Source organism: Dermochelys coriacea, chromosome 10 (genome assembly GCF_009764565.3).
Source record: "Dermochelys coriacea isolate rDerCor1 chromosome 10, rDerCor1.pri.v4, whole genome shotgun sequence".
Lineage (NCBI taxonomy): Eukaryota > Metazoa > Chordata > Testudines > Dermochelyidae > Dermochelys > Dermochelys coriacea.
In genome coordinates, this window is record NC_050077.1 from 86,141,275 (window position 1) to 86,161,555 (window position 20,281).

At 45.3% G+C, this 20,281-nt stretch overlaps 1 protein-coding gene across 1 annotated transcript in view; it reads right to left on the reverse strand.

Moving 5' to 3' along the window:
- Positions 1-9,833, reverse strand: part of MAP1A (microtubule associated protein 1A) — a 113,874-nt gene extending 104,041 nt beyond the window's left edge. The window contains exons 1-2 of the mRNA XM_038418595.2: positions 9,599-9,833; positions 655-756 (exon numbers count right to left, since the gene is read on the reverse strand). Of these exons, the coding sequence (XP_038274523.1) occupies positions 655-756; positions 9,599-9,758 (262 nt within the window). The 5' untranslated portion in view covers positions 9,759-9,833. The remainder of the gene's footprint in view (positions 1-654; positions 757-9,598) is intronic.
- Between the last annotated feature and the right edge of the window lie 10,448 nt (positions 9,834-20,281).

Genomic DNA, 20,281 nt, shown 5'->3' on the forward strand with positions numbered 1-20,281 from the left:
AGCCTGGGAACAGAGGCCAGTTCTAAATGCCTGGTGATAAGGCACTCTTTCAAAAATGCCAATGGAATTTAATATCAAGTACTTACTCATCATCTTTCCTTTCAGGAATGTGGAATAAATGCCTATGAAATGCAAATTGCTATTCTGTAAATAAACGTTCAGTTAGTCTTCCTCAGCCCTCCACACTCCCCAACAAGGTGATTACTTCTGGTAACTCTCTCATGAATGGGGAATTTAGAGTTTCAAACTATTAATTGCCTCTATAAAAAGATCTGAGAATAAACAGTTTGTATGAAATAATGTATTGTGCTGTAAAAAGGAACAAAACAACAATGCCTTAAATTATTTATCTGGGCACTGTTTAAAAGCCTATTTGCATATCTCTAGTCCCTCTAGAAGCCCTCCACCCTCACCAACAATTAGACCAGCAGTTTTAGATTAAATTCCTTTGCACTGATATGTATTTATGTCTATTGTTTCCACCTTCAGTGTTCATGTTAATGTCTACTCAAACCGGGAGAAGCAACTCACAGGAAGAACATGGTTGTTTTCTAAGTAGTAAAATCTTTACCAATTTCATTTCCATCCTCTATTCACCAACTGCAAACTCCAACAGAAAAGCAAAACAATGAATATAGATAAAAGGAAACTGACCTTTGAACTCTGAAGAAAACTGAGCAAGATGCTGACTTACAAAGAGTCTCAGTTGCTGATTAAGGTCACAAGAGGGAAGATGAATGTTCCATGAGCGAATTCCTGTCCAACAAGAAAAGTAGAATTAAGGCCTTTTTCCATGAATTCCAAAATCAGGAATGGAGGTGTCAATAACAGTCAGCCAGCTGATTATATGAAACTGATGCCTGTATATGCTATTTCAGAAGCCCATATTTAGGACCCATGGTGAACATTTTAAGAGACAAGGGACAGTTAGGCAGCCAATTCCCATTTGTTCCTTTACAAATCTGCACCTAGGTTATGGGGCAGGACAAGGTAGTAAATGAGTTTCCATTTTAGTGAGATTCCACAAACAATGACTAAACCAAATACACCACTGCATAATCAGGCAAATGCACTGTGGGAGTTTTACATCTTCTGAAGTGTTCAGCATTGGCTGTTGGCAGAGATGGGATACTGGACTAGTTTGACTATTGATCTGTTTGATGTGACAGTTCTTATAACATGTGTACCCCTCTGAGTCACAGTACAGACCATCCCCCTCAACTTCCTTTACCAAATCACTCTTCCAAAGCCATGGATCACCCTCAGACCCTTTGAGTTTGCTCTTTAATCTATATAATCTTTGCAAAATAATCGCCTTCATATCCCAGCAGGGAGTAGACTCTCTTCCCAGACCAGATGGCGTTACACCATGCTGGGGAAGTCACCTTCAGACTTTGGTGAGGAAGAGTTTCACCTTCTGGGTAGCACATACAGTGCTACAGGTAATTCATCTTCATGTCCCAACAAGGAGCAGCCACTCCCAGATGGCACCTTGCCACGGTAATCAAACTATTGGTACGTATGATAACTCCACCTCACCTTTCATTCGTTGCTGCCTCCAGCAAGCCAGCAGCAGCTTAAAGCCAGTGACAGAGTGTTATACAAGTCAAATACATAATAACTAAACTAAAGTTCTAAACTTTATCAGTACTCATTACATGTGTCCTCCCTACACCTTTGCCACCATCTCAGAGAGAAAATTCCACTCTTGTGTGATGGTGCATTAAAGACAGGGGGTCAAAAAAGCCAGAAAAAACTTAGCTCCACACCTGTCCCCACTCTAAAAGGAGTCTATTGCCAATCCCTGGAGGAGCAGGGGTACCAATCCAGTTAACTGCAGCAATCAGTTCTTGTTCTCCAGCACTATAGCTCGATTCAGGAGACAACCGTCAACTGAATGTAACATAGTGGCCACTGCTCAGCAGAGGATGCAAACTCAAATATCAGTGCTACTTCCAGAGTACAAGATGCAATTACAAAGCTCAGCCCCAGCCCTCAGCACATCACCAAAATGGGGTTAATAATTTGCCCCATCACAAACACACACGGCAAACAGTTTCAAATGCAGGGATTGTTTAGAATAACTCTGGATAATTTTTTTCTTAACTTGTCTATGGTCACAGCATACACTGCAAAGCAATGGTGCAGCAATGAAGTGACAGACCGCACTGCAGAAACGTATGACAAACTAATGGTACTCAGGATGCTCTCAGAATATCAGAAAAACCCATCATCAATTTTAGCAGCACCACAGGATATCAATTGTTCTTGCTCCTTTATGTCCCCACCCCCAAATAACAAACACGGGCCAAGAAATAAGAGATCTGCAATTCAGGAAGGGAACAGATTGAGGCAAGGCAGGGAAAATCAGTTCCCCTTTTTATAAAAATGGCCTTGATAAGCAAGCAGTGATTTAATACATGTGCCCAGCACAGGGGCTCTTTAATACCTCTGCAGTGTTGATGAGATGGAGCTGAATAGCAATCCAACCTGGAAGGGAACAGAAGGGAGGTGAGGTGGCTCTCTGCAGGACACATCCTGCTGATGCGAGCTGCTGTATCAGTCACAGTTTCTTGGCTGCAGCAACAGAAAGGGCTATTCTGGAGCACCGCTTGTTACATTCTCCTCAATGCAAAGAAGAGAGATCCTCTTTTAAACCCTGAGGGGAGAGGGGGCTTCTCATTCAGTATCTCATCTAATTTTCAAGTTTTTCCTCTGAGCAGCTTGGAAGTCATTCAGTTTAGTTTTTAAAATCATCCCTCATCTTACCGATGACCACCACCTCAAATGCTCAGCCCACTGCAGAGGGACCAGACCATTGCTCTACCAGATTCCGGGCCCCCTTCTCCTTACACAGATGTGTGCAATGTACCATCCTGAGGTTTCCTAACTGGTCATACTCTTTGAGAATGCTGCTGTCGCATGTACAGCATGGGTACAGGTCCACGTGACTTGTGGTACAGTTTCTCATATCCCATTCCTCATGCCCTTGCAAACTGACTGACTTCCTGCTGGGCTAATTGGCTTATAAGATTTGACATTTCCTTTTAATACCAGCTTCACTCCCTTGAGATATTCTTTCAAAACTGGACAAATCAAAGTAGAATAGAAACGTGACCTTCGGATCAGACTCTGCTTCATAGCATGTGAGAGTAGCCACTGTTCAAGTCTCACACAGAGAACCACATGATGCCATTGAAGCCGGGTAATGCTTAGGTATCAAGAACAATATGTTTGTTCTTAATTCTAGTCTAACTTGTGTGTTCTCCTGGACCACAGTAAGGGAAAAGCATACGTGATTAGTAGTCACATTCTGTAAGCGACTCTGCACACCTTCGAAGTCACACAGGGCAAGATTTTGGTGGTGTTTATTAGGAAAGTCCTCAAAGTCTTCCTCTTTGTATGAGAACACCTCAGTTTAGGCATGCACATAATAAAAAAGCAAAATAAGAATAAAGATTTATTAATTATTCTACCCTCAAAAAACATCCTACATCCCAATCACACTGTAGAGTAAACTAACACTTTGCACCAACCTAACTTTCAATCTCAGTGCTGCTGAGAAGTCCAAAGTCAATCTGATTTGGATCTGCATTCTAAACTCCTTACTGTCAAACAAACAAAAACTGTACAAAGGGCTTTCAGGGGACAACAACATTTTGTTGCCAATTAAGAGATGTTTTACTCAGTGTCTCCTAACTGATAAAATGCAATTCCTGATAAGCACTCCTCTGTTCAGCAGACTGATTCACTATCACAAGGCACCCTGTACACTGTGACCCAGCAAGCTGTATCACCTTTCTCAGTGTGTCATATCACATCTATGTGACCCTCTAGCTATGGATAAGGTTGCAAGTCTGTCACGGAAGTCACGGATTCCGTGACTTTCCATGACCTCTGCAGCTGGTGCTAGCTCAGGGGCTGCCCAAGCCAGGCAGCCCCTGGGCCAGCAGCAGCAGTTTGGGTTTGTGTGAGGGGGCTCAGGACTAGGGGCAGGGGATTGGCGGGTGCCAGGGCTGCTTGCCTCGGGGTGAGGAGCTCCCATTGGCATGGCCTTGCAGCTCCTAGGCAGAGGAGGGACCAGGTACCAGGGGGCTCCATGCGCTGCCTGTGCCCGCAGGGCCCACCCCCACAGCTCCCATTGGACGGGAAACACAGCCAATTGGAGCTGCGCAGCCGGCACTTATGGCAGGACCGGGAGCAGCACGTGGAGCCCCCTGGCCCTTCCGCCACCTAGGAGCTGCAGGGACACGTGGAGCCGAGTAGGGAGTCCCGCCAGCCCTGCCAACCCCCCCCTCCCCAGCAGGGGTCCTGGGCTGCGTGCTGTGGCCTGCCCCACCCCCCAACGCCAGAAGGGGTCCCGGGCATAGCACCACAGCCCCCCCACCTGAGCACCTGCAACCCCCGGCCCAAGTTTTAGTTAGGGGTATATAGTAAAACTCATGGACAGCTCACAGGACGTGAATTTTTGTTGACTGCCCGTGCTATATTCTCATTATTTGAGCATGGAATTACTATGCATAGAGATTTTAATGATATAGTTTGGTTCATTTAAGATTTTTACTTCATTTTATTCTACACTTTCTTTCACATATAGTGACACTCCCCCACCAGCATGACATGTTCTGTCCTTCCGATATATTTTGTACCTGGTATTACTGTGTCCCATAGATTATCCTCATTCTACCAAGTTTCTGTGACGACTATTATGTCAATATCCTCATTTAATAGGAGGCACTCTAGTTCACCCATCTTATTATTTAGACTTCTAGCATTTGTATATAAGCACTTTAAAAATTGTCACTTTTTAGCTGTCTGCCATTACATGATGTAATTGAATAGGACTCTCTTTCATTTGACTGTTTCTCATTAGATCCTACCCAAAAGTTCTGAAGGAACTCAAATGTGAAATTGCACAACTACTAACTGTGATTTGTAACCTATCATTTAAAGATAGCTAATCTGATATCAATTTTTTAAAAGGGCTCCAGAGGTGATCCTGGCAATTACAGACCAATAAGCCTGACTTCAGTACCGGACAAACTGGCTGAAACTATAGAAAAGAACAGAATTATGAGACACACAGATGAACATAATTTTTTGGAGAAGAGTCAAGGGAAATCATACTTCATCGATCTACTAGAATTCTTTGAGGGGGTCAACAAGCATGTGGACAAGGGGATCCAGTGGATATAATGTACTTAGATTTTCATAAAGTCTTTGACAAGGTTCCTCACCAAAGGCTCTTAAGCCAAGTAAGCTGTCATGGGATAAGAGGGAAGGTCCTCTCATGGATCGGTAATTGGTTAAAAGATAACAAACAAAGGGCAGGAATAAATGGTCAGTTTTCAGAATGGGGAGAGGTAAACAGTGGTGTCCCCCAGGGGTGTGTACTGGGCCCAGTCTTATTCAACATATTCATAAATGATCGGAAAAAAGGGGTAAACAGTGAGGTGGCAAAATGTGCAGATTACAAAACTACTCAAGATAGTTAAGTCCAAAGCAGACTGTGAAGAATTAAAAAGGGATCTCACAAAACTGGATGACTGGGCAACAAAATGGCAGATGAAATTCAACGTTTATAAATGCAAAGTAATGTACATTGGAAAACTGTAGAGGGGTGGTTACCTGCTCCTGCCCTGTGGGTTAAAAGCCAGCCCTGAGAGAAAGCCAGGGCTGAGTCCAAGAAAAGCTAGGCTGATTGGGGAGATGGTCGCAGCTGGGCCATGCCCCAATCAGGCCACAGCTGGGCCTATAAAGGGGCTGCTAGTCTGAAGCTTAGCCAGAGTCTCTCTCTGTGTTCAGAGAGGGAAGGGTCTGGCTACAGGGACCTGAGGAGGAAAGACCTTGGGAGCAGGGGAGCTCCATCCTGGACCCCCCCCCCCAGCTGTGAGGCCTAGATTAGGACTTATTAGGTACTGGGGTGCAAGGGGACAGCCCACGGGTAGACAGAGGCAGCAGATCCAAACCCCCTCACCTGTGATGAGTGACTGATACACTGCAGTCTGCCCCAGGGAGTGGGGCTAAGCAAAGACTGGCAGTAGCCAAGACTGAGGCGAGGTGGGGAGAGTGAGTGGGGGTTCCCAAGGGAGGGGAGACCCTCAGGGATTGTTGGGATTTACTGCCGGGGGCAGCATCTCAGACAAAAGGGCACCAGGTCTGGGAGGGACATGGGGACCAGTGACAGGCGGATCACCAGATGACAGAGGGTGCTCCAAAGGTTGATGAGCTAATTCCCAAGGACAGCCAGCAGGAGGTGCCACCGGGTGAGTCCGGCTCTATTACAAAAACATAATCCCAGCTATACATATAAAATGATGGGGTCTAAATTAGCTGTTACCACTCAAGAGAGAGCTCTAGGAGCCATTGTTGATAGTTCTCTGAAAACATCCATTCAATGTGCAGCGGCAGTCAAAAAAGCAAACAGAAGGTTGGGAATCATTCAGAAAGGGATAGATAATAAGACAGAAAATATCATATTGCCTCTAAAAAAATCCATGGTATGCCCACATCTTGAATACTGCATGCAGATGTGGTCATCCCATCTCAGAAAAGATATATTCGAATTGGAAAAGGTTTAGAAAAGGGCAACAAAAATGAAAAGGAGTACTTGTGGCACTTTAGAGACTAACAAATTTATTTGAGCATAAGTTTTCGTGAGCTACAGCTCACTTAATCAGATGCAAGTGAGCTGTAGCTCACGAAAGCTTATGCTCAAATAAATTTGTTAGTCTCTAAGGTGCCACAAGTACTCCTTTTCTTTTTGCGAATACGGACTAACACGGCTGCTACTCTGAAACCTGTCGTTTGTACAGTGCCTTGTAAAGTACACAATGGGGTGCCAGTCTTAGTTGGCCACAAGTATTACTGTCATAACACGATAAATATGCATGACCAAAAAGAAAAGGAGTACTTGTGTCACCTTAGAGACTAACAAATTTATTAGAGCATAAGCTTTCGTGAGCTACAGATCACATCGGATGCAGTGAGCTGTAGCTCCCGAAAGCTTATGCTCTAATAAATGTTAGTCTCTAAGGTGCCACAAATACTCCTTTTCTTTTTGCGAATACAGACTAACACGGCTGCTACTCTGAAACCTGTCATGCATGACCCGTAATCCAGAGCGATATCAAGCTACTTTCCCCTAGAGGGATGGGTTTAGAATCTAAAGATATCCCCAATTTCCAGGTCTAATAATGGTGTTTTAGTACACTGTTTAAAGCATATCCCTCTAATGGCAATAAAGGAATCTCACAAGCACAAAGACATTCTGGAGGGTCTCCACAGGTTTGACAGTGTTCTGACCACTTGAGACAACAATGCAAATATCTTTTTGCTCGAGCCCTTAATCATTGGGTTCTTCCTCCCCCTTTGGGCCAGAATCCACAGTCACATCGCTCGATAATCACTATCTCAGCCTATATTAGCATTGTAGGCCGAAATTTTTTTAACATGTTATTCTTGCAAGTCACAGTTACAGGATCTTCACCGCTCTTGGAACTGTTCCTAGTCAGGTCCCTAGGACCTGATAATTCAGCCATCTCAGAAAAAGTCTTCTCTAATCACAATGCCTCCACCCCCTGTACCATTTGCTTACAATCACAGGAAGGCTTCCACATGACCATCCCCAGCTGCTCAAAATGTTTACATAAGGGACAGTATAAACTCTTCTCTCTACTCTTCCTAATACAGGAGAAGGAGGGTCCCCCCCAAAAAAATTATGCATAAAGACTTTGTTTGCAGTATTGTAGCCATGTCAGTTGTACGATATTAGAGAGATAACGTGGGTAATATATTTTATTGGACCTTCTGTTGGTGAAAGACGCAAGATTTTGAGCTACACAGAGCTCTTTGTCAGGTCTGGAAAAGGTACTCTGAGAGTATGTCTGCACTGCAATGTAAGCCCAAGCTTGAGCCTGAGCTCAAGGCTAACCCCCCTTCCATCTAAACTGCAATTGGACTAACCCAGAACTTGGACGTAGGGTCCCGGGACCCTGCAGGGCTGGAGTATCCAAGGTCAAGTCAAGCCTACTGCTTTGCAGTGTAGTCCTAGCCCCACTTGATTCATGTGCCAGGAGTCATCCGGAAGTATCCCACAATTCCATGGGACAGCTTTCTTAGTCCTCTCGATCCCAACAATCTGCAATTCACTCTTCTGGCTGGCATTGCTACTGTTTTACGTGGGATATGTTGTCTGTACACATTCCCCTCCAGGCCTAAGAGTTTCATGTCGTTATATGGTAAAGACCGTAAGAGGCTTTATCTGATTAAGGAGCTGAAGTCTCTTATGTAAGGATGAACATGAGTGAGAGGAGCTTCGTCTTCCCCTACGTGACCCTACCAAAGCATTCACCTGGCACCACTCACTCCAAGCTGCTAACCTGTGCTTGGATGTCAGTGAATACCACTTAGAGGGGGTGTATGTCAGGCTCACAGAGCTCTTTACCCTAGATCCTATTTACAGACACAGGTAAGTTTATTAGTAAACAATGTCAGGGAACAGGGCTGTCTGAGGATAGCCCCAGGTCCAGCTCTAATTCCAGACTCCTTAGAGAGATCAGAGCAAAGTTGAGGTCTTTTATATGTCCCCACTCCACATACCCATGACCCCCAGCTTGTTCCAGAAGCCCCAGATCAATGGACACAAACATTTTTATCACTTTTTGACAGTATACATAACCTGACACTGATGGATTTGTACAACTCCTACACCCACAACTGCTGGGAAGAAATAAACCTCCTGACTTCCTCAACCACCTGGGCTGCCTTGAAATGAGGGCAGGGGCAAAGGGTAGAAACCCTGCTTGAGGCATCAGCCCTCAGCATGCCCCAGAATGGGGCAGGGAAGGGATGGGAGGAGCCTCGGTCTGAGACAGACCTCAGCAGAGCTGGGGCGGGAGGAACTAGGGCTGCAGTAAAGGGCAGGGTAAGGAAGGTGGTGGGAGGAAGAAATCCAGGGCTGCGGTGAGGGGAGGGATAACAAGTGGGGGGGGGCGGGGAGGGGGTTCAGGGTGACCGTAAGGATGGGATAACAAGCCAGAGGAGGGGAAGGTCCATCCAGAGTTGTGATGAGGGGCAGGGTAAGAAGCCGGGGGAGTGGAGGGGGGGAAAGGAATCCAGGGCTGCGGTGAGGGGAGGGATAACAAGCAGGGGTGGGGGGCGGGCTAAGAAGCCGGGGGAGGAGAAAGGAATCCAGGGTTGCGGTGAGGGGAGGGAGAACGAGCCAGGGCGGGGAGAGAGTAGGGGGTTCAGGGCTACCGTGAGGACGGGATAACAAGCCGGGGTGGGGGGAAGGTCCACCCAGGGTGGCGATGAGCGGCAGGGTAAGAAGCCGGGGGGGGGGGGGTTCAGGGCTACGGTGAGGGACGGGGTAAGAAGCCGGACAGGGCTGGCGGTCAAGCCCAGCCCCTGCCACTCACGCCCAGTGACAGTGCGACTCGCTGACGCGTCCCGGGCGGGGCTGGCCCGTCTCTGCAGCACCAGCCCCAGGCAGCCCCGCGCTTCTCTCCCGGAGCTGCCAGGGCAGCCGGGCGGGGCAACTGCCTCCGGCTGCCGCCTCGCCACAGCCCCGCCGCGCGCTTCGGCGCTCACTGCTCACCCCGCTCCAGGGCGCCCCGCAGCGCCCCGCGCTCCGCTTCTGTCCCGATCTCCCCGATCACGATCAGCAGCGCGTGCCTCCGCAGCCCCCAGCCGCGGCGCCCGCCAGACACCCCGGGCGCCGCCGTATCCATGGCAACCGCCCTGTCAATGATCTCCATGGAAACCTCTAGCCGCTACTGCAGCGTGAAGCTGGTGACTGGCGCGCGGCTCTTAAAGAGCCATCAGTCCCACGCTGATTGGCTGGGGTGGACACGTGAGCCAGAGATATTGCGGACGAGCAGCGGGGGGCGGGGTCCTGTGCTCTCGCTGACTCCACTCCAGCCTACGCCCTCACCCCCCTGCGTGCCGCACTCCAGCCTCCTGGACCCCGGGCTTCACGCGAGCTTCTTTCCCCACGTGGTCCAGCGGCAGGCGGAGGCGGGGGCTTTCCGCGCTGGCCTGGGCTCCCGAGTAAGGGCCGCGGCGCGGACCGGGGAGCCTTGGTCCGGTCAGGGCAGCGCCGGGCGGCTGATTGCCTTTTCGGTCCCGGTGTGTGGGCCGGGAGCTGCGCCCCCCCCGCCAGCCGCGGCCCCAGGGGGATTGCTCTGTGTGGGCTGGTGCAGTGAACGCTGGCTGGCGATAAGGGTCCCCCCTCCCCCGATGAGACCCCTGCCTACGCGTCCCAGGCCGAGGCGTCCATTGACGAGCCAGGGTTCCCACGCTCCTGGCTTGCACTATTGCCGCCTCCAGCCAAACCTGCCAACGCCAGGAGACAGGCTCCAAAAAAACCCATGGGGTTTAAAGAATTTTACGTACTTGTTTTTGAGGGTACATTCAGTTCACCTTTTTTCCCAGCTTTTCTCTGCAAACAACATGGCTAGAAACTTTGCTTTAATTTTTTTTAAAAAAAGTTTCAATTCTCATGTAATCCCATGACTGGAGGAGATGGGGATTATAGAAAAACATAAAAAAATTGCAGTACTCACAGTACAATCACAAGAACTGGTATTACTCAGAGTACACATTACCTGTGGGTTATTTCAATTTGTTCTTTGATTTTATCACTGAATTGTAAGTAATATGATTGGATTTTATTCCATTTAAGCAGGAAGTTGTCCTTGTTAAGGAAGGACTAGAGTTTGGGTCTCTTAACTGTGAGGCACATTATAATATCCCCTTGATATCAGAAGGGCTGGGGTAGCACTCAAAATATGGTTAAAATTTCTTCATTAAAGGCCAGATTACTGTGTCCCATGCTGCAAGTGCTTAAAATGAAAGATCCAGGAGGTTAGAAACATGTTAGGGGAAAAAAGGATCTTAATTCAGTACACAACTGTTGTATATGCAAAGACAACGAAGAGTCCTTGTGGCACCCTAGACGCTAACAAATTTATTTGGGCATAAACTTTTGTGGGCTATAACCCACTTCATCAGATGCATGGAGTGGAAAATACAGTAGGTAGATATAAATACACAGCACATGGAAAGATGGGAGTTGCTGTACTAAGTGGGGGGAGGGTCAGTGCGAACAAGGCCAATTCACTTAGGGTGGATGTCACCCATTTCCAACACTTGACAAGAAGGGGTGTGGAGTTTATGCCCAAATAAATTTGTTAGTTAGGCTCTAAGGTGCCACAAGGACTCCTATTTGTTTTTGCTGATACAAACTAACATGGCTACACCTCTGAAACTGTGTATATGATAGATAATGCATTCAACCTAGCCATGTCAATGGAGTACTTACGTACAATGTATGAGAGAGATTATCAAATAGCCCAGGTTCAGGGTATCAGCCCTTGGCATGCTGTGTAAAGGAAACTCCACCAATGGCCATTTTAGGATATAGAGTGTACGGATGATTATAAAGGCTTACAGTACTTGTGCTCTTCTGACAAAACAGTAGAGATTTGGCCTACGTTAATGCAGTTTAGAGAAAGAAGAGTCTTAAGTCTAGTGATTGTAAAACCAATGTAAGTAATAATCAGCAGTGTTCCCTAAAAATGTCAGTTCCTGTAGTCTGCAAGATTCCTGTTGAGAGGAGTTACTGCTTGAGAAGCATGACAGATAAACCTGTGTCTTTGCTTTCAGTGGGATTTTTTTCTTATAATCTGCCACGTCAACACTGAGGACACAAGAGAAAACTCAATTTGGAAGGAAGCGTTAGCATTTTGGCAAGTGCATGTGAGTCTTGCTATCTGTTGTGTCATGAGACACTAACAGCAACATAATCTGAAAAACAAAACAAAAATTGAATTTTCTCTGCTGTGTTTCCAAATGATTCAGGCTGCTGATGGTGTTAATAGGTTAGTTATTTTCCACACTAAGATCTTTAATAATCTGCATTAGTCTCCAGGAGATGAACTCAACTTGGTGTGATAGAAATTTTTATATAGAAAAGAGCTATGAAACCACAGTCTATGCACTTTATGGGAAATGAGCCTTGTAAACAAAGGGAGTCAGTGGAGCAAAGGGATTGAATTTATTTTTCTGTGCTGTAATTTGCCAGACTGCATCAGTTCAGCTTGTCTCAAGTCGTTGCACTGAGACAAGTAAATATGTAAATAAAGAGAGAAAACTTGCAGATACATTTGTCTTTCTGAAGAAATATAAGTGATTCTACCTTGAAAGTGGGACTGTACATCAGTAAAGAGAATCACTATGATCAAAGGTTTTCAGACCACATGATTCAAGTACCTTCTATTTTCAGAGGATTCATCTTACTACTTGAGGATTATTTTTTGACATCTCAGCTCTTCAGAGCTGCAGCTTTTCACTGCAGTGCAGAGAGGCTCCTCCAGCTGGCTCCCTACCAGAGGGGGAAAAAGGAACAGGAGACATACAAACTGGAGTGAAGACTAAAAACAATGCCCAGTCATGGTGCTGTTCCACAGAGACTAGAACCTCTAGGGAAGATTGCTTACGCTTACAAATGAGACTGTCCATTTTAAAGCAATCCCCTTTCTGCCCTGCCAGCAGCACACAGATGGAATATCTGGTAATCTCTTGCTTTCTAGTATGAATATACATATAATAGAATCTGCATAGTAATTGCTGTCCAAATATTTTACTTCAAAGAAGCTATGACAATCTAAATTATCTGAGGATCTGCCCCAAAGATTTTTTTTTACTATGTGATATTTATTGCTATCATATTATTATTTATTTGTTTGTATTGTGGTAGCACCTAGCAGCCCCAGTCAGGAATCAGTGGCCCACTATGCTAGGGACTGTTATACATATGTAATGAAAATAGGATTCCTGCCCCAAAAAGGCTTTACGATCAAAACGTCTGATGGGAGACAACAGGTGAATACAACAGATAGTGGGAGTGCAAGGTAACAGTGAGATATTTATGGTTAGCAGTAGTCATGAAAAGGGAATAAAGCAAATAGCCTCAAATCATAATAAAAAGGCTCTTGAATGTGCCAGAACAAAAGTAATCCCCAATATTTCAATTTTCCAGTCCTGTAGCCCAGGACCTACTGCTACAGAATAATCAATCAAACCAATCAATGTTCATTAAATGTCAATTCTCCCTAGCCAAAAGAGGAAAGGAGAAATGTCCATATGAATAAAGAAAGTCCTCTTGGGAACTGGAGACCTATGAGAGCATCTAAAAATGTTAAAACATTTAACCAAGTAAAATAAGACATAATACCAGTGATGGCAACTGTTACATGTCTAAGAAAAAGAGGTGAATTACTAATGTGACTTTTCTCCGAATGCATGGCCTTGATAGATCTCCATGGTGAGATCACCTGCCCAAAAGAACCCATTTAAAAGCAACTGGGGGGGAGGGATAGCTCAGTGGTTTGAGCATTGGCCTGCTAAACCCAGCGTTGTGAGTTCAATCCTTGAGGAGGCCACTTAGGGATCTGGGGCAAAAATTGGGGATTGGTCCTGCTTTGAGCAGGAGGTTGGACTAGATGACCTCCTGAGGTCCCTTCCAACCCTGAGATTTTATTAACTGGATGAGTGTCACAGGGTTCCATTTAAGGGTAAGCTTTGATCTAGCATATCCTCTAGCCCTTTAAGAGTAGGCATTCTGAGAACAGTAGACCCAGGGGGTCATGTCACTGCAGATAGGAAGTAAGGTTTGCTGAGTAAGCGGGCAGAACTGAGTAAGAAGCAGCCTTTATTTCAGAAGGAGAAACACAAGGGACAAAGCAAGATCTGGTGTGGGTCTCTCCAGTGAGGTAGAACTGAAAAGAGGAGTGCTAGTAACTGATTGGTGAAAGTTCTCAAGTACTATGGGTCTAGATAAGATCAGTTATGGGGCCTTGTGGAGAACAAGACTGGAAAAGGAGCTTGGAGGGGTTTGGAAGAGGACTTGTGGGGAAAGGCCAGGGAGAAGGTCTAAACCAAGATGCATTGTAGGAAGTAGCCCAGTGAAGCAGGGCAGTTTTGAGGTTAGGGCACATAGCTGCCATATGATTTAGGGTTCCAGGGCAAGGCACCTCTTCATGACACCAGCTAGAAGATGAAGGCTGGTTTGATTCCTTTTATAAAAGAGTAGGAGAATCCCTGTAGGAGGGAGTGAAGAACTATGCATTTGTCTTTTATTCGGAACATTTGTTCACCTTAAGAAGGAAAGGACTTTTGATTAGTCCAGTGTGTGAGAGGAAACTAAGGAACAGATTACCTGACCCTGACCCAGGCAACCTGATTTTATCACAGAGTTCACGTGGATGCCCTCTGCCCTGTTCCAGGTTTCTAGGACACACAATATAAAAGGTTCACCCCAAATTGTCACTTAACTCCTCTCTAACCCTGGGCATATCCTTTATATTTCCAGGGTGAAGGGGAAGAGGGAATGTTAGTGTGAATCTATGGAGGAAACATATTTGGAGGACAAAAGTTACTTCAGTATGTAATATTTTCTTCATCATGTGACTGGTTCCATAAATGGTCTGATTTAAATAAAAATCCATGATCATAGGCAAGAATTTGGCATGATATTTTAGGACAACTTCATCCTTACAAAAATGTGTATGAGGATGATCTGCCATCCAAGCCTGCAGTACTGGAACATTCTTAATAGAGTATCAGATATTTTGTGCTCTAACTCAATTGTTCTCAACGGGAGAGGGGTCCATGGGCCCTTTCAGGGGGGCTGCGAAGCCCTGCTGCTGAAACCCAGTTCCTGAGCCCCAGTGCCTTTCCCCCCGACCCCTCCGTGGGGCTGAAGCCCCGAGCCCCAGCGCCTCCCTGTGGGGCTGCAGCCAGGAGCAGCGTGGGGCTGAAACCCCGAGCTGCCCCCCTCCTCCCACTGCAGCTGGGAGCAGTGTGGGGCTGAAACCCCGAGCTCCCCTCCTCCACCGTAATTTGAAAAGGACTAACTTGTATGACAGTAGAGAGGTGTCAGATACGAGATCTGCTGTCTTCATGAGGCTCCTGGAAGGAGACTCATTCTCCCTACCTGGGGTAAAGGGGTCAGAAGCACACACCAAAGGTCATACTTGTGTAGCAAGAATGATCAAAAAAGAAAACGAAGATTCATAGCACTTAGAGATGGAAATATTCTTTTCGACCCCATCTAATGAGGAATGAGAAAGTATGACATCCAAACTGTCTTCATTCTATACAATGTGCCTCCGTATCTTTTGGCCCAGAACAATCTCAAACCAAGATCTATTGACAGAGTGCCGCCAAGAGGATCTGAGCACCATCATTGCCAGGAGGCATTGGAGATGGATTGGTCATGTGCTTTGGATGGAAACTGATTCCATCACCAGAGTAGCAATAAAATGGATACCTGAAGGCAAGCGAAAACAAGGCCGCCCAAATACAACAGGGCAAAGAGCTGTGAAAGCTGAGCTGAAAAACCTGGGGCACAGCTGGGGAACCATTGAAAGATTTGCCAGAAACAGACAGGAGTAGAGGAGCTTTGTCACTACCCTAAATGCCAGAGTTGTAATAGGAACATCATGATGACGAATTCTTCTTGACTTCACAGTTTCTAGAGCCAGGGCAAGAAGTCAGCAGGCGGATTCACAGGTGGAGTTGAGGGGTTATATGGTCAGAGTAACAGTCAAGGAAGTTGATCTTTCCAAATGTATTTTGTGCTGGTTGAAAAAGGGTTATGTTGGTGTCAGGAAAGCCAAGAAGGAGGATGCACTAGTCAAGACAGGAGATGATTAAGGCTTGGATGGGAGTTTTAGTTGTGAAGTCATCACAAATGCAGGAGAGAAAAAGAGAGCAAAAGCCAAATAAGGGAAAAGATAGGTGCTGGACTGAGCAGAGACGAGACAGTCTGACAGAGAAGTGGAGATACAGAGCAAATCAGCTAATTTGTAACCAGGACTGTAAATGTACTGACTTCTACAAGACTTTTAGGGAGGGGATTACTGGATGAGATGTAACGCTCTTACCATTTCACCTTCATGAAGGTGAAAGTAAAGTAAAGTAAAACAGGTGTCATGTTTTGTCGTCTCCTCTAGTCTTGCTCAGAGTGTTGTAGGTGAACATGAAAACAGAGCAAATTTCTTGGTTTACCTTAGATATCAAACTCAGAACAGGAAGTAGTTTCCAAACAGAGAGATCTTTTCACTGAAGAATGGATGTTGTACTCTATATTTTAAATGTTCTCTTTCTTCATCTGCTGTTTAGTCACCTAATTTATACCCTGTATCATAATCCTGTTGTTTTGCTCCAGGTTACAACTGGATTAACTTAACCTATAGGCAAGGGTGTGACACTCTGTACCTCAAAGCAGCACCCTGAAACCGCGATATACACCATTGTCATACAATTTAATTTTATACAAAGTATGGCTTGTGAGATATTTTAAAAGTCTTGATCTGTTGAACATTAATATGTTGGATTATATATGAAGTTATTAAGTATTGCTATGTGTGTGTTACTGAAATATGTTGTGAGGTTGGGAATACCCACAACCAATCTTTCAGGTACAACAATGGAGTATTCAGATGTACTGATCGCCCATTAAAGGGAATTCACTTTCCCAGCAGCCATCCCAGAGAGAGCACATAGACAATGGAGACTGCTTGACCAATGAAGGTGGATCCCCACCTCACAAGCATAGATCTTTCCTGCAAACTAAAAGAAACTATAAAAGAGGGGAAGTGACATCACTTGGCCTTACTCCCCCCATAACTGAACACCTGGAAACACATCTGGAGGACAAAGACTTTGAACCGGGGAGGGTGGTCTCAGGCTGGGAGGCACTTCCAGCCTGTATATTGGAGATTTGCAACCTGTTTGTACCATCTGCCAGGGTGAGACACTGCTTAATTCAAATCCTGTTTAGTTTGTAGAATGCAGACTGTGAATTTATTTTTGTTTCTTAGGTAACAAACTTCAGTCTGTATGCTTGCTACTTATAATCACTTAAAATCTATCTTTCTGTAGTTAATAAATCTGTTTTATATTTTACTTAAAACAGTGTGTTTTGTTTGAAGTGCTTAGGAAATCTACTCAGGTTACAAAAGCTGGTGTATGTCCACTTTTTTTTGTGGAAGTGGCGAACTGCATAATGCTTTTAAATCAAGATTGGATTTTTTCTGAAAACTATGATCTAGAAATTATCTTGAGAAAGTTCTATGGCCCGTATTATAGAGGCGGTCAGACTAGATAATCACAATCATCACTTCTGGCCTTGGAATCTATGCAAGAAAGGTTTAAAGTAGGAAGTCCATGGAAACTTGTAAAGAGAGAGAACCTTACATCAGAATCTGTGTCTCAGGGCTAACTTTGTTTTAAAAGGGCACAGGATTACTAGGAATTAAAGGCTCAGGAAGTAGAGTTCCTGCTAACTTGAAGAGTTTTTAGTGGCAAAATGTTTACAGTGTTACAGAAGAATCATCAGGTCTCCCTAAAACTTTCAGGCAGTCATATGATGAGACTGAACCCCGATTGCCATCCTAGTAACCAGCAGAACAGCTTTAGGTTTTGATGCTGAAAATGATTAAATTTGATAACATTATTTAACTTTGACAGCATTTCCCTGTAGAAATGGTTGGAGCTGCGCTGCCATTTATACTGTGATTTCTTGGATGAGCTTGGGAGGGGTCTATGAAGAGAGAAGCAAAGTGGAAAGGCTCTTTGTTCTGACAAACCACCCACTGCTCCTCACTGACCTCTTAGGCGATTTGTCAGGGCAGAGCTCCTCTTCCCTCTCCACTGCTTTCTTATAAAAGGCCCTGTAAGATGCTCTGTGTCTCCTGTGAGATCCTGAACACACTTAGTTTCCATCAGTGTTAAGACCTAAGCACATACCTCTTAACAACCCCCCCAACTCAAAGCTACTGCATGTTCTCAGTATACAATTTTCAAAGTCTCTTAGCTTTGTAAAATAAAAACAATTATTTTTCAAACTAAGCAAAACCACTAATCCTCAATTAAGACTATATCCAGGCCAAGTTTCAACTTGGAAACATGGAAAGTGATTCTATGGCTTGAAATATTTAATGAAGAAAACTATTTGTTCATTTTTCCACAATTAAAAAATGGTTGAAACAATGTAACTTATGTTAAAATAAACAATTCACCTTCAGGCAGAGAACAAGCATAGAAAATATCTGATCTGAATGCATTGGAAAGCTACTAATATGCAAAAATGGAAGATTATAACCAAGTATTCTGCAACCTTAACTCTAATTGTTGCTAACAGCCCACCTGCTCAAAGGATCTCCACACATAGCTAGGAATATGAAGGAAAGTGCAGTTCCTTTGAGCAAGTGGGGGCTGTTAGCAACTGCTAGAGTTCAAGTTGCAAAATACTTGCTGCTGTTCTCTTCCTTTCATTTTGTCTTACTGCAGGTGTAAGGTGATGTGTCATCCCTGAACTAGAGCCTGATTAATTTTTTGGCATTGGGAAGGAAGGGAGGGACAGGTCAGGACTATTTGGACACCCAGGTCCTCCAGAGGCTCCAGGGGGACAAGTACGCCCCCCCACCACCAGGCCCTTCTCCACCACCTCCTGGGCGGCGGCCTCCGATACTAGGAAGAAGACGACCTTTCCATACATTTTGGAGGTCACCATGATGGCCGTGGGCCCCACCACCCCTGCCAATGCCCACACGTAGGTTTCTACATGGGGCGAGGCGGGCACCAGGAGGCAACGGACACCATGTTTCCTAGTCAAGGTGGGGAAGGGGCCCCGGCCACTATAGATGCTAGCAGAGGCGGTGGTCGAGATGATGTGGCAGCAGGCGGGGGAGCTGCCGCCACCTGGGTGTATGTCCTGGGGGCTGGGGAGGGGCACTCGCAGAGCTAGTGGAGGGAGCAACAGGGAGGGATGCTGTGGCCAGTGGCCGGGTTGCAGCAGTGGGGGTAGCCCCTGCCACGGTGGCCCTAGTCTTTTTGGCGGGGCCCTTTCCCTTCTTTCTGCCCTGGCCTTTCGTGCCAGCTGGGGGAATTGGAGGAGGCGAGGGATGTGGCAGCAGCGGAGTTCACCCCGTTGCCTGCTGCTGCTGGTGCCCCAGCGGGGGTGATAGCAGGTGATTCGGTAGCGGTGGTTGAGGTAGAAGCTAGGGGAGGTGATGGGGGGGAGGGGTGGCGGGGTCCACCCAAGGGGTCCCACCCACTGTGTCCCCCATCATAATGAGCGGGGAGGGAGGGGAAAACACCAGAGAGAGGAGGGGAAAGGGGAAGCAGGTTGACCACTCTTCCCTGCTAGGTTGCTTAAGCCAGGTACACTTAGTCATTCCTATGCTAGGCTCCAGCCAACCCACAACCCAAGAGCTGGTCTGGAGACTTTTAGGGTAGGTATATAAGCCTCACAGGAGGCACAGCAGAGCAGCTCACCCTGATTCATGTTACTTGAGAGGGCTGTGAACTTGCTCCTGTCTGAGAATAGCAATGGATGTGCCAAACCTTAGCCTGCTCCAGCTTTGGTCTCACTTTGGTCTTGTTCCAACTTCATACTGGTCTCTTGATTCCAGCTGTGACCATTACGAATGACTGTCCTCATCATGGTTGCTGACTTGAAGGCTTGTAACATGAATATTGTTAATTCTTCTCCAGTAAGACTGTCCAAATAAAATTATTTCTATTTAACTTACAACCTTAGATGCACATACATAGCATTTTGGTATTACTGTATATGTTTTGATTTGATCAGGACAGCTAATCTGTTGAGAATTCTGAATTTCCTCATGTTTGTGTGATGAAAATCTGACTTAAGGTTGCATTAACCTGTTTTTTGCATATATTATAAACATGCGTTTATTAATCTATTTGTCATATTTATGGATTTACATATGCTGCAGTAATACAGACATAAATTTAAAAAAATATTTTGTCTGAAGGACACTACACAAAAGTGAATTGGCTTGCATTACATATGCTATCAACTCCAACCTCCTCTCAGTATTCCACAGTTTTAAGAGCAGCACAGCATTTGACAGAGTTCATTAACTATTGGTAATCTGATCATATACTTGTAAGTATGGTAGCTTGATTCTGCTGTAATTCAACATAATTAAAAGCAAACTAAATAGCCCTTTAAATATATACATAATCTGATTAAAGTAATAATTTAAACCAAAAATGAGTGGCTTTAAGAACTAGAAATGAGAATATTTTATAACAAAATATTTTAAAAATTTCCTGTTTTACTTTCCTTTCAGGAACTAGCTTCAGAAATCTGTGTTTCTCCTGCAAGAGTTGATGGCATCACTGACATATAAAGCAGTGGTTCTCAACCAGGCAGTACACATAATCCTGGGGGTAAGCAGAG